This window comes from Strigops habroptila, chromosome 2, assembly GCF_004027225.2.
Source record: "Strigops habroptila isolate Jane chromosome 2, bStrHab1.2.pri, whole genome shotgun sequence".
NCBI classification, from domain to species: domain Eukaryota; kingdom Metazoa; phylum Chordata; class Aves; order Psittaciformes; family Psittacidae; genus Strigops; species Strigops habroptila.
In genome coordinates this window covers 28,873,560-28,887,373 of record NC_044278.2, presented here as the reverse complement: position 1 = coordinate 28,887,373, position 13,814 = coordinate 28,873,560, and the positions used below count along the sequence as shown (strand labels likewise).

The window sequence follows — 13,814 nt, the reverse complement described above, 5'->3', positions numbered from 1 at the left end:
TAGTATATTGGTTAACGTTTCTTTCTGTGCTGTAACTGGTCTTCTTTCATGCTCTTTCATCTACAGGAGATCTCTTGTTAACCCCAACAAAAATCTACAGTAAGACTCTGTTGCCCATTCTTCGCTCAGGCCATGTGAAAGCCTATGCCCACATCACTGGAGGGGGCTTGCTGGAAAACATCCCCAGAGTTCTCCCGGAGTCCTTTGGTGTCGTTTTAGGTGAGATAAAAAGAAAAGCTATGGAAGCATCCTCATGTTAATATGGATTGGTGTGGAACTATGTGTAGATAGAGCCATGTCAGCTGACTCATGCTGTAAGAGCTAGACTTGCCTGTCCAGAAATGTTTGCTTTTTTCTTCATTGTTGCTGAATTTCTCCTTGTGTCTGAATCAGAGCCAGTCAAAACACTTTGTAGTCTTAAGACTGCTACCCACTGAATTCACTTCCCCTGGTGGTGCTTTGGATTGGATTTTATCCATACTTGTGAAAATAAAACAACTTTAAAGGCAATCCAAAGTGAGCTGTCACAATTTGCAATAACCTACAGAATTATTGCTAATTAAATGATAATCATGAAGTCTTGAATTAGCATTCAGTTACGATTACTAGCTCAAGTACATCTCATGCTATTTGACATACCATAATTAATCCTTACCCCAATCTCATCAGGTGTGATAGGAAGTGTATTTCACTTACAGAGGAAGTGTAGTATGGAAAGGTAAATGACTTACTATAAGCTATGCAGTGTTCACTGTGTTGTAGAAAAAAATAAGGGAAATAATATTGACTTTTGCACTCCAGAACTGCATGTAAATCATTCTTCCACTTGTCCATAGTGGGCACTGGTATAGATAAATGGAGATAATGCAATTTTAAAAATAACATGACAAGAAAGAAACTTAGTGTCTTTGAAGTTCCTTTCCAATAGTTTGTCCAGAAGCATTCCTTGTGCTGCTGAAAATCATCTTTGCCTGGTTGGAATTGTGGGCAATGTGAGACTTGTGGCAGTTTTTAAGGCTACTGTTCTGGTACAATAGTTTCTCTAGAAGCAGAGGTGTCACCTTCAAGAAGAGGATTTTCCGAAGAATGCCTCAGAGCCCACTTTGAATTACTGATTAGTGGATTGCAGTAGAGCAATATGATTATTTTCTTCCCTGAGTGGTACTTCTTTCTACTCCCAAGTCTTGTTCAGTGAGGAAGGAAAAAAAAAATCCTGTTTCTCTGCATGGAAGCTGGTTTCACGCAAGCTAATGCTGCTGTGGGACATTGTCTGTGCTTTTCACCCAGATCTTGCCTCTTAATGCTCTAATACTTCTAGTATTTATCCATTAGTACTGATTTCCACTCTTCATTTGTATTTTCAAGATTTCCACTCTTCATTTGTATTTTCAAGATTTCCACTCTTCGTTTGTATTTTCAATTCTCTTCAGATGCTCTTACTTGGAAGATTCCTGAAATCTTTTGCTGGCTCCATAAAGAAGGGAACCTTTCTGAGGAGGAAATGACTCGGACATTTAATTGTGGCATCGGTGCTGTCTTGGTAGTTCAGAAGGAGCTGGCTCAGCAGGTCCTCAAGGACATAAAGAGACATGAGGCAGCCTGGCTGATCGGGAAAGTTGTCTCCCTTCAAAAAGGTTATTACGTTTTTATTTTCCTTAGAGAAAAAATGCAGAGCTGAATTCCTTGGCTAGTGAGTCTTCATGGAGGTTAGCTGAAAATTTCTTGATTGACACCTCCGTGGCTTTTTTGCACAGGGTATTAAAATGACAGCCCTCATGACTTCAGTCTTAGTCCATAGAACACATGATTAGCAATGTCAGATGTCACCACAACTATAAATAAATAATGAGGAGTAAAGCAGTGCCTTTAATCTCTTTTCATGGGCGCTTTTCTCCTCTCTCTGTTTCTCCATTTATTTATGCGTTACTTTGTTTGCTTTTTTTTTTCCTCTTGTGTTCAGGCTCTGCCCGTGTTAAAGTCCATAATCTGCTTCAGGCGTTGCAGGCAAATAGGTCATTGTCTCTGCACAGCCATATCCAAGGCAAAATCCAAACAAACAAAGTGAAGGTTGCTGTCCTTATCTCTGGAACAGGTGAGAGTTGTATTCTTCACTACAGTGTAAAACAGACTATTGAAAAAGGAACTTGAGCTTAGATGTAAAATCTCATAAGTCCTTCAATTCTCCATGGAGGCTCTGATAGGTTTCTAGCAGGCTTTCAGTAACAAGCAAGATATATTTGGATCATGGATTAATTTCAATCACAAACAGAACGATCTTTAACCTCTGCTGCAAACTGACTGTGAATTGCATCTGTGTTCATTTTATCTGCAGATTCTGCATATCTCCACATCCAAGCAATGACTGCACTGCACTGTAGGGACAACAGCATGATTTCATAAGTAGAGCAGAATTTCTTCTTGCCATATAGGCACTGCTAGGGTTTCCAGTGTTCTCACTTGCTAAGAAGTAGACCATCATTTCAATTCCATAAATTATAGTTTGCAAATTTAATTGCTAGTAAAAGCCCTGTAGCCTCCAGCTGTCAAATTCAGCCTCCAGTAATATCAATTAAAAAAGGATTATTGTTAACATCGGTGATTTTTGGATTGGGTCTCACCCACATTGCTGCTTATTTAAAACCTTTTCTAGCTCCTAACTACATTTATTCTCCAGGAATGTCTTTAGTATTCATGAATTATTTTGTCACTCATAGGCACAAACCTGGAAGCCCTCATAAACAGCACAAAGAAACCCACCAGTTTTGCACAAATAGTTCTTGTTATTTCTAACAAAGCTGGTGTGGAGGGGTTAAGGAAAGCTGAAAGAGCTGGTATTTCTACAAGGGTAAGTATTTCTCATCTTTTTAAAATAAACCATCTTTAGCTCTGACTCTAGCGGGAAGGCAGTGGGACATAACAAGTTTTATTAGGGTAAAAGATGGTTTGATAGGAAGCCTTAGCTTTTCTTTTTCAGTCTGTCATGAATTTGTGCCCTTGAGCAAACTTTCTCCTTCTCAGAGATGCTGCCAGCAATCCTGATGGGTTTGGGAACAGTCGCTATTGTACAAAACTGTCAGAGTTACAGTTTAAATGTTACCATGTATTTAACTGTAGTGCATTTCCACTGAAGTAACAAGCTATTTTATCCAAATTTAATTTTAAAATTACATGCTAAATAGACACAGTAGTTCATTTGACTGAAACAGGGATGTCAAACGCATCTTCCACTGACTCCCTGGGCATTGCTTCAGGCTCTCCAGGACTAATGCAAACCAAACTGCGTTTCCCTTAGTATCACTGAATCCGGTGCCGCATTGCTTTGCTCTTTGTTCAGTCATTTGTATTACAGATGTGAAATGCTACTGTTCTAACCTTGCATTTTACAGGCACTTCTCACTGATAGCTATGGGCACAGGGAAGAGTTTGGCTCAATGCAAGCTTTGTTATTAACTTTAACAGTAGCAGGATCTGAACATCAGTGTTGCTGTCTGTTATTTGGAAGTACACAAAGATCACAAGTAAAATATGTCCATGGTGTACAGGGAAGAACAAACATATAATGAGGGAAAAAATATGGTCTGGGTGGGCTGATGGTCTCGATGGTTAAGATGGAGAGTGATGAAACAGAGGCACTGAGGAATATGGTGTGCCAGAACTGGGTAGTTCTGCCTAGTGTTGACCTGGGCTCTGCTTCTAGTGCTCTCTACCACCTTCTCAACTAACCAGTTCTGGTGTTTCAAAACTACTATGGCAAATCTGGTAGGCATTAACAGGTACTTTTATTTAAAAGACTGTGAATGTTTTAAGTTATGTAGCACTGCCTTCTTCCTGCTTAAATGAGGGGATGTGTCCTGGATGGAAAATGCGTAAGTACATTGACCTTATGCGGCAGGGGCTGTTTTATGAGTAGCGATTAGCCTTTTTTTCAAGGTTTTGTGATAAAACTTCTAGCAAGGTTCAACTGCTTAAAACTGTCAGAGGCCTTAAATTGAATGAAATAGTTGTAAGACTTTAGGTTGTCGTAATGACCTACGTTTGTAGGTTGTTAAATTGTGTCAGAATGCTGGGGCCTACAGCTGTGGGCCTAATAAAATCGAATTGTTGTTTATTCTGATGATTGCTCTTTGTGGACAGGAATAAAGACTGCAAGTTTGCCTGTGAGCTGCATGCATTTATGAACTCTTCTTGCTGTGCATGTCTACCCAACTTGAGCCACACGTGGATATTTACTTGGGTTTTATTACTCCAGGCTACCATTTGATTGTGCTCTTAGGGCTTTAAATTAACACCATGTCCATATTTCTTTGTCTTTTGGGTTATCACAGGTTATTGACCATAAATTGTATGGAAGTCGCACTGAATTTGACAGTGCCGTTGACAAAGTCCTTGAAGAATTCTCAGTTGAACTGATCTGCCTGGCTGGATTCATGCGAATACTGTCAGGTCCTTTTGTCAAAAAATGGGAAGGTGAGCACAGCAGAGCACTATATGCTTTTTTCTTTTTTTTCTTTAAGTAATTTTATAGCTTATCTTCAGGAAAAAGAAAATAGGAAAAATACAGAGAAGGGACCATACTAATTCTGGGTTTGCAGGAAACTAGACTCTTCCCATCATGTAAGGAAAGGGATAAGAAAGAGAAAGGCAGTATTTTTCCCCTTCCCTCTGTCATTTCCACAAAGATTTAAGGAAGCCAAGGGCAAGTGAAGATCTTGTAGTCTTTGATTTATTAGAAAATGTTTAAAAATAAGGCCGTGAAGACTTTATACCTCTGCAAACATGAGGTGCAGGGCAAATTGTCACCTAAGGAGTACATGTTGGTCGGGACGAGGTGAGCATCCAGACACTGAGAATTCCTTCCCCTAACTGATGAGCTGTTTTGGCTGCGTGTAAAACTGCAGAACTGGGCAGTAACATGCAGCTCCTGTTAACAAGACCTTGCCAGTCATCTCGTCAGACATCCCAGGAGCTGTCTGAATCCAAGAGTGGCGTGTTTCACAGGCACATTGAGCTCTTGTTGGTCCAACGCGTTCACAGTGTCTCCATTCTGGTCATCTTTTACAGTTTTTCCAGGTCTTTGTTACAGGCTGGTAACACCTCTGCCTACTTCAGTGGCTGCTCTCCCTTCCCCTTGTTACATTCCTCTTCTTACCTCTTTCTGTTTCTTTCCGGGAGCCCTGAATCATACAGACAGCTGTTCTTCTCACTGTTTGCTTTGGGTTCAGTGAGGGTTACTTAGACTAGTTCTTGCTCATACCAGTTAACTACAGGCTGGTCAGCCTACACGGTGGGTGGCCTTATTGTACACAGGGTGACTTTTGTGTTCCCCTGGGTGTGTCTGTGATACAGACCTTTTACACTTGAACTGCTTTTCAAACCTCTCTTTAAAACCAGTGGAGCAAAACAGGCATTCCAAGGAGGCAATTCATTTTATGCTAAAGCTGTCAGCTAAAGTAAGTCAGGTGAATTGTTTTTGTTTCTCCCCATTTATTACGGAGTCCAGAAGACATAAAAGTCTGTGCTGTAGACAGCTGTAGTTGGGAGAGAGGAATTCCTCACTACAGGAGATGTGTTCTGAGTAGAGTATCTGTGTTGAGGATGGAAAAGAACTTTCTCTAGTGCAGAGATCTTGTGCAAATAAAGGATGAATTTAGTTCCCTCTGCTTTAGGGTCAGAGCAATTCTAGCCCTGATGATGGCCCTGCACAGTGCAGGATTTGCATTATGTGTATGACTGGCCTGAGAGCAAAAGAAAAGACTTGTTTCAGTACAGGATGGTTGACTCATTTATAAATGCCCAGCACTGAATTGAACTTGAAAACAGACACCTGTGTGAGCTCTGAGCAGGAGTATGCTTCAGTTGGGTCTTAGGTGTGAGCTCAGTTGAGCTCAGGGGTCTCTGCCAGCTAACAGGAGCCTGCTGTAAAACTGTCCCAGACATGCCGAGGCACTGACTGCCCTAAATTATCCACCAGTAACCAATTCGTGTTGCAGCTCTCTTAAAAGCTGTTACTTTTTCTTTCTCTCGCAGTCACAAGGACATTGAGTGTGAAGTTACTTGTGAAACTTTTTCTTACTTAACAGCCCTGAGATGTTAATTTTTAATGTCAACATAAAGGACAGATTAAAAAACAAAACACGAAACCAAGCAAACAGAAACCCACATTCCTTTAGAGCAGTTTCTGACAATATTGTAATAAGCAAGTGGGGAAACTCAAGACAAAAGTGCAGAGTGTTGTTTTCAGCTCACTATCCCAAATACTTTTTTGCTTGAGCAGCAGGAAGGGAGATGCTGATGTTCAAAAAGGGGTATTTTGGAGATACAAACCACATTTGAGATATTGTTGAAGATCGGCCCATACATTTGCCTCTTTGAAGTTGCACAGGCCAATATCTGCATGAGTTACTGCAGTGAGAGGGCAGGTTTCGTATGGTGCTGCCAGGAATGGCCTTCCCTTCACATTACAAAATCAGAAGCCTCTATTTCGGTACACTGCTGCCTCCGCCAGCATATGTCAGCTCTGTCTCGCTGCTTGGCATTTAGGTGGTGTTCAATGAATCCCGATGACATACAGTCTTCCTAAGCAGGAGGCATGCAGAGACGGCGTGGGTGAAGCATTCTGGGGTATAAATAGTATCGATGGCCACTTTTTTTTTTATCCTGTAAGGGTTTGTACTGTATCTAAGAGAAGATCTGGGGCTGTCAAGCACCTTTTGACTTCACTCTGGTCCGGAATGGGCAGGAGGAGTTGTCACAGACTATTAGGAGCAAACAGAGGAAGTCTACCAGAAGAAAGGTTTTCTCATGGTTTAACCATCGCGTTGGTGCAGTGGTGAGACCCTGAGGTCACAAGCAGCCACTCTCCCTTACTTTACAGCTGGGTAGGAACTCAGGCATATATTTTCTCTTCTAAAGCAAATGTAAGGTACAGGCTTCCCGGGGACATAACCACGGTTGCATCTGGCTGAGCATTAGAGGTTACATTATCAATTTCAAGAGCCCCCTGCCAACTTTCCACATGGAAATCAGTAGTGACAGACAGGTGCTTGTCAGAAGGGCAGAGAGAAGGCTCCTATATGAGCAGCTGTTGTCTTTTATTAAGCCAAAACAGGTGTGGAGGAAAAATCCAGGCTGAAGAATTTTTGCCTTGTCATGGGGCATCTGTTACATCATTTGAAACGACACCGAGTTTCTTCTGGGTGCTGAGTTCGTAAGAAAGGGGATTGTGCTTGTGATCAAAGCAGAGAAGAACAAGGGGCTGAGGGAAGGGGCAGCTACATCAAAACAGCCACTGGAGGAATGTGCTTTAGCCGTGCAATTGATTGTAACTGATTGCGGAAACAGCGAGACGTTCCGAAATGCTTTGGGCTGGTTTGTCTGTCAGTATCATCAAAATGAAGTGTACGCAGAAGGTGTGAAAAATCTTCTTCACTAATGTAACTTGTTCCTCTGTTGATTACGGTGCTTCAAACGCGCCGGTAAGGCTGAATGCTAAAAGACAATGACCTCACTTATGATTTTCCAGGAAAAATACTGAACATACACCCATCTCTACTGCCTTCTTTTAAGGGCGCAAATGCCCACAAGCTGGTGTTACAGGCGGGAGTGCGAGTCACAGGCTGCACTGTACATTTTGTAGCTGTAAGTACTTCCTTCTCCTTCCCTTTGTAATTCATTAGTCTGAAGATTTTCACCTCGAAGCTTGCTTGGAACATCTTTATATCATCACCTTTCCTTACCTTTGCTCCTTTGCTCATTCATAACATTATTAGACAATATAAAGCTTTAGTTTGCCATCCCTGGAGAAGGAACTGGAAATTAATAGCCTATACAGGAGTTTAGGCTTTATCTAAGCTAACTTCCTCCGTAAGCATCCCACTGCTGCCTAGCAGCAGCAGTTGGAGTGGGGGTACTAGTTCACATAAGGCCTTGGCTAACCCAAACTCTTTATTACTACACAGCACCAACTTCTTAGATTTTATCATACAACCTTCCTTATCCATTGCTTTTAAGAAAAGAAAAAAAGGAAACTCAACAACCAACACCCCTGGGAATGGCACGAGAAGCTTCAATCTGTTAAGAAGTAACGTGGTGTTTGTGGTAATGGAGAAAAACTGCACAATTTCTGTTAGTCAGAAACTAAAAAACAAAAGCCAGGGATCTCTCCACTTGGAAGATGCACATTTTTGTCACCTCAGGGTGCATTTTTTCCATCTTGTTCAGTTCTCAGGGTTGATAGTAACAGTCTCCCCCCCCCTTCGCTGCATTCTTCAGATTATCCTCTCCTTTTTCATTGCTCCTGACATCTGTTCTCATGATTTTTCCTTTCTCTTGGAAAAGGAGACAAAAACTGTTTTCCAGAGAGAAGAAAAAATTGCATTCCTTTCTCCATGATACGACTTAGGGTTTCTTCTCTGTGTGGCAATGTACTGAGAAACAATAACTCAGCAGCAGGGATCTGCCTCATTAACATGCAGAAGAAAGACCTGCTGGGTCCTCTACTCTGGCTCTGTGCCACGGCTTGGCTAATTCACTCTTCTGGATTGAAATGTCATCATTTGGTCCAATTTAGCCTATCATGTCCCCAGTTAGCATGGCTTTTGTTCTCTTCTGTAGCAGAAATGTTACTCGCTGGTGTTCTGCCTACCTCCCCTTTTTTGGTGAACACTACACTTCTGCCAGTGCCTCGCAGGCCGGTGTGAGTGCCAGCATCTTTTCTGCACTCCTCACATGAGCCCAAATCCATGTTTCCTGTAACAACGTAATGCTAAACAGATCCCCAAGGCAGCTGGGTTACATTTGTTGTCCTCTTTCAACCACATAGACTTTTTGGCTATTGCTTTTACAGGAGGAAGTCGACGCTGGAGCTATCATTTTCCAAGAGGCAGTTCCAGTTAAGGTTGGTGACACAGTGGAGACCCTGTCCGAAAGGGTGAAGGAGGCTGAGCACCGAGCCTTCCCCGCTGCCCTGCAGCTCGTGGCCAGCGGGGCCGTGCAGGTTGGGGAAGCCGGCAAGATCTACTGGAAGTAGGAGCATCATGTCCACCAGTGTCCTCAGGTGGGGCAGCTGCGTGCCTTAACTGATCGAGAGAGAGGTCACAGACTAGTAACGTGGACACTGTATTCCCTTCACATAGTGTTTTCAACATAGAGTTTACCATGTCATGTTCTCACGCAAATGGTTAGAGATTCAAAGGAAAATACGGAGAAATCTGGAGAAGGAATGGGAATATTAAGGCAGGGGGCTGTTCTCAGTAGTTTCAGTGATGGCTCTGTTACATGTTTCCTAATTATAATCACTTCATTTGCCAATATTTGGGCTCTCAATCACTTTCTTAACAAACAAAAAACCCATTCTCTTGGTTGCAGAGAGATCTGAGCATCTCTGAGGTCGACTTGGGAACGTCAGTATTACTCTCTAGCAGACTGTATGGACTGTAACAGGATCCTCTTCTCATGTGCTGTAAAGTGTTTGTGGGGAAAAGTAATGGAACTGGTACAACGTGGGAGACAGCTAAAGGCAAAAACTTTACTCAAAAATCTAAGGCCAAAACAAGAACTAGCCTCCCAAAACACTATTCCTGCAGGTAATGAAATGGAATTTTTTCCATATAGTTTCTATTTTAATGTTGGTAGATTTTGCCTGGGCCGGATTCTGGACATAGTCTGGAATTTCAAGTGTTGGACCTGCTATCAGATGCTGACTAGATTTAAATGTCCAATGACCATTTGCCTTTGAGCATCCCCATGTGAATCCAGATATGGATTCCCCTCAGAGATTTGTTCAGAGCCAAAATAGTTGTCTGGGTTTTTTTCGTTTTAACAAGCAGAAGAAGGGTTAGGACTAGATACAGAATGTGTTCTTGGCTTGTGGGACGTGCTTCAGCAATTCTGCTGACGTTAAGTGCCTTTATTCTTGGACTGGTATTTTCACCTAAAATACTGATGGATTTTCACTGATGGAAACCCAGTAAATGTTATTGTTCTGAAAACAGTAAGGTTTTTTTGAACAGCTCGATTCTGGTGAAAAAGCACCTGGTCTTTTTTAATATTTTAATATTAGTTGTGGAAACATTTTAATGTATTTACTAAAATAATCAGTTTTCCCCCATACAAGCCAGAAGCATCTGACTGAAGCTCATTATGTATGTTTTAGAGCTCCCCTTTAATACAGAGAAAGCTGATTTGTATTCTGTGCACTGCCGCCTTTATGCTACTTCTGTGTTGACATAATCTCAATTTGGATTTGAAATCATGTCTAATAAAGTTTAAAATTTCAATATCAAAATCTTTCAGTGGAATTCCTTTGCCAGGGGCATGAGCTGCAGCAGGAGTTTGAGAAACAGGAATTAACTTTGTCTGCAGTACAGCAACGATAAATCGGTTTGTGAGGTTACAACACGTGCAATCCTGTGTAAGTCAGTAACAACTCATGGAGTGTGGTGACCTTACTGTGTCCATGGCCAGCTGGTCCGTGATGAAGAAACTTGCTGACAAGATACTCCTGTCATCGTTTGTCACTGAGGATAGAGCTCAAGCGAATACAGAAGAAAGTGACATGGTCCCATTTGATTTGCTTGTAAAGGGCAAAGAATAAAAGCCAAATCTTCATCCCAGAGGTTTTCTTTACAAACCTGCCCTCCCACAGAAGGGTCTCCCCCAGAGGCAAACTGCCCACTGAGGTCTGAAATCCAGCCTGGCTCGGTGAGGATGCAGAAGACGCGGGGAGCGTCCGGCTCTGGCAGGGGCTCAGCCCGCACGAGCTCAGTGCCTCAGCAACACTGCAAAGTGAACATTTTACAAGTCAAAAGAAATTGTACTTAACTCACACATTAGAGGAAGTTAAGACCACTAGAGGTGAAATCAGTACTCGTACAGTTAATAAATATAACAATACTGATAAAAGCAGTCTGATCACTGCCAGGAAAGGCAACAGAAGGCCCAGATGCTCCAAACCCAACACCCTGTTCCATCACAGACAGCTTGAGCAAGACTAGGGTGTTTTGCCATCTAAGGCTGATGGCAAATGGGATTTTAGCACCTATCTGTATTTCTACAAATGCATAAAAAGAAATGTGAGTGTGAACTGGATCTTAGGTGGTTTTGCTTCCATTACCACTCTGTAGAAAGAACAGATAGATTAATAGAATCACCGCACCCAACCTCAGAGGGATGCCAGCAGCACGATTAGAGGAGTTGTTTGATACCATGGTGATCGTCTGGAGAGCAGAACTTGTGCCCTGTTCTCTTTTAACATTTTATTTGTGACGTCTGGAACATTCAGTCATGCATGCCATGCAATTCAAATAATACACAACAGGAAGTTTCTACACAGTTACAACAAACCAAAAGCAAACTAAGCAATGTGCTTATCATGAAAAGTATCTATATATACCAAACATTAGTTAATCTTGCCTAGTTACAGATCTTCCTATTTCTCCCAGATCCTGAAAAACACACGTTCCTTGCTCCAGTCACTGGAGTGCAAGAGACAAATACAGATTTCTGTATGGCAGAGCTCACAGGAGGGAACTGAATTTTTCTGTCTCCCCAACTACTGAAACACCATTAGCTACACATTAGAAAAGAAAGGACAAATTTAGACTTTTAACTGGATCTGACTCATGCTCTCAAACAGCCTGATAAAGCCAACAGGGAAATATATAGTATGTCCTTTACGAGTACAGTTTGTGTAATACCAAAATAAGAATACATTTTTGTCACTGTATCTGATGGATATGAGTGATCTCTCCTATGGAAAATTAGCTCTGGCTACTTCTTTTCTAGTTTGTTCAAGTAGGTTCTTAGCTAACATTCTTCCTCTGGTTTGTTGCTTGCATGGAAGTCATTATTCTGGCAGCTATAAAATAGCTTCCACAGAAAAGGTTTTATTTAACAGCAGTGACTCTGGACCAAGCCAGTCATTCAGTCAACAAAGAAAAGAGATTTTCCTGCTGCTGCAAGTTAAGCTGAGCATGTTTTGTTCTGCTGATTTCAAAGATGAGGGAAGAAAAATGCCTGAAATCTGTGTTTCTGCTCCCTCCAATCAAATTTTCATCCCTCAAGATCCAAATGTTTTAATATGGAATTCTGGGAATGTCCCTGCGCCTCTCCCTTTCATGGAGCAGGCAAAAGTGTCTAGTTGTATGTTCAGTGTGCACTGGTACATTCTATTGACAATCTGTGAAGGGGGGGTTGTTTCATTTTGTTTTGCCTTCTAAAGGTTCCCTGCCTTTTGGCCTTCAGTTCACTAGACTCTGGCTCCCCCACTGGTGCATGTTTACAGACCCTCTTCTCCTCTGCACCCTGAGGTGCTCCCACCACTGTGGGAGCACCTCCGCAAGGATGGGGTCCTTCTAGGCTCCCACCTCCTCCCACAGAACTATGCATTCGTTCCCAATGCTTGTTCACCCACAAATCCACCCTGTGCCAGGCTGTACCTCACTTCTGATCTGCCCGGATATGTCTGGCCTCTTCCCCCTCCTGCAGCAGCATGGCTCCTGTTTGTGGTTGCTTTGAGAAGCTCTTGGTGCTCTGCATCTTGGTGATGCAGCCAACAAAATGGAATTAATTTCCCTCTAAAGCACTAGGCCATTTTTACAGCTTAAGCCCCCTCTTTGATTTGTACCACAATATCTCCTTTACAGAGGAAAGAACAGAACAAAGAAATCAAAAATCTGGAATGATAGCTCAGCTTCCACTGCCAGTTTTGCAAAACGAGTGTAACTAAAGCTGCAAGCTAAGGGAAAGGGATCATGGCTCAGAATGGAAACTTGTGACACTGATATGCCTGCAGTCAAAGAGAAGCACATCAAGGGCACGGAGGAGGAGGGAAGAGGGAAAGATGAGCAGACAGCAAACCACTTGTTAACCTGGCTACAGCACATCGTTTTCTTGAGGCTCCAGAGCCACGAGAGAGGATGTGCAGTCTCTCTTCCCTTCTTGAAGACACAGACCTCGGCTCTCTTGTTTCCAGTAGGTTTTACCATCAGCTCCCAACTGCACTGCTCCACTGGCCACCAGCTGCAGGGCGATGGGAAAAGCCCGACACTCAGCTTCTTTAACCCTTTCTGACAGCATCTCCTCGGTGTCATCTGCCTTCACAGATACTGGCTCCTGGTGGATCATTGCTTTTGGACTAGATTCCTCCTGAAATGGGGATATTGGGAATCTTTTAGAAGAGGCTGGTGAATAGTCTTGGAAAGGTTATGGACAATGTGGAAAGGGCAGAAAAAGTCTCATGAGAGATCTCAGCATTCGTGTAGTTGTGTGCAGGAGGCCTGAAGTACAGCTAGGGAGGCTTGCACCTCCATTAGGGGTACCTACCTTACACCGGGGGTACAGCAGGCAGAGAGATACGGGCTGGAAGACTGAGAGGGCAGTTTGCTGAGAGTAGGAGAAACTGAAAAAATCCCAAACCATAATATGAAGGAAGAAGAAGACAGGACCTCAAGAAACCACAAACACAATGTAACCCCCACATCTTCCGGTTTTTACTGGTAGCAATCCTAAGATTTCCACACATTCCTGTTACCTCTTCCTGTTTCTGCCTTCAGAAAGAAAAGCAAACAGCAAATTCCGTGTCCTGGTCTTGTCTGGAATAGAGTTAATTTTCTTTAATTTGAGTTAATTTAAATTAGAGTTCATTTTCTTCCTAGTAGCTGGTGCAGGGTTGCGTTTTGGCTTTAGTCTGAGAACAATGCTGATAACACACTGATGTTTTAGTTGTTCAGTAGCTCTTACCCTGATCAAGAACTTTCCAGTCTCTCGTGCTCTGCCAGTGAGGAGGGGCACAAGAAGCTGGGAGGAAGCAGATA

At 42.5% G+C, this 13,814-nt stretch overlaps 2 protein-coding genes across 6 annotated transcripts in view; one reads left to right on the top strand and one right to left on the bottom strand.

Annotated features, from left to right (window-relative positions):
- The window catches only part of LOC115601471 (trifunctional purine biosynthetic protein adenosine-3), a 37,729-nt gene extending 28,213 nt beyond the window's left edge, over nt 1-9,516 (top strand). For all 5 annotated transcript variants that reach the window (XM_030471511.1, XM_030471530.2, XM_030471521.1 and 2 more), the window contains 7 exons: nt 67-219; nt 1,431-1,634; nt 1,961-2,092; nt 2,715-2,845; nt 4,326-4,467; nt 7,523-7,638; nt 8,846-9,516. In XM_030471511.1, coding sequence (XP_030327371.1) covers nt 67-219; nt 1,431-1,634; nt 1,961-2,092; nt 2,715-2,845; nt 4,326-4,467; nt 7,523-7,638; nt 8,846-9,028 — 1,061 coding nt within the window. In that variant the 3' untranslated portion in view covers nt 9,029-9,516. The remainder of the gene's footprint in view (nt 1-66; nt 220-1,430; nt 1,635-1,960; nt 2,093-2,714; nt 2,846-4,325; nt 4,468-7,522; nt 7,639-8,845) is intronic.
- Nucleotides 9,517-11,247: 1,731 nt separating this feature from the next.
- The window catches only part of LOC115601577 (trifunctional purine biosynthetic protein adenosine-3-like), a 28,602-nt gene continuing 26,035 nt past the window's right edge, over nt 11,248-13,814 (bottom strand). Inside the window, exon 23 of the mRNA XM_030471789.1 lies at nt 11,248-13,146. Coding sequence (XP_030327649.1) covers nt 12,874-13,146 — 273 coding nt within the window. The 3' untranslated portion in view covers nt 11,248-12,873. The remainder of the gene's footprint in view (nt 13,147-13,814) is intronic.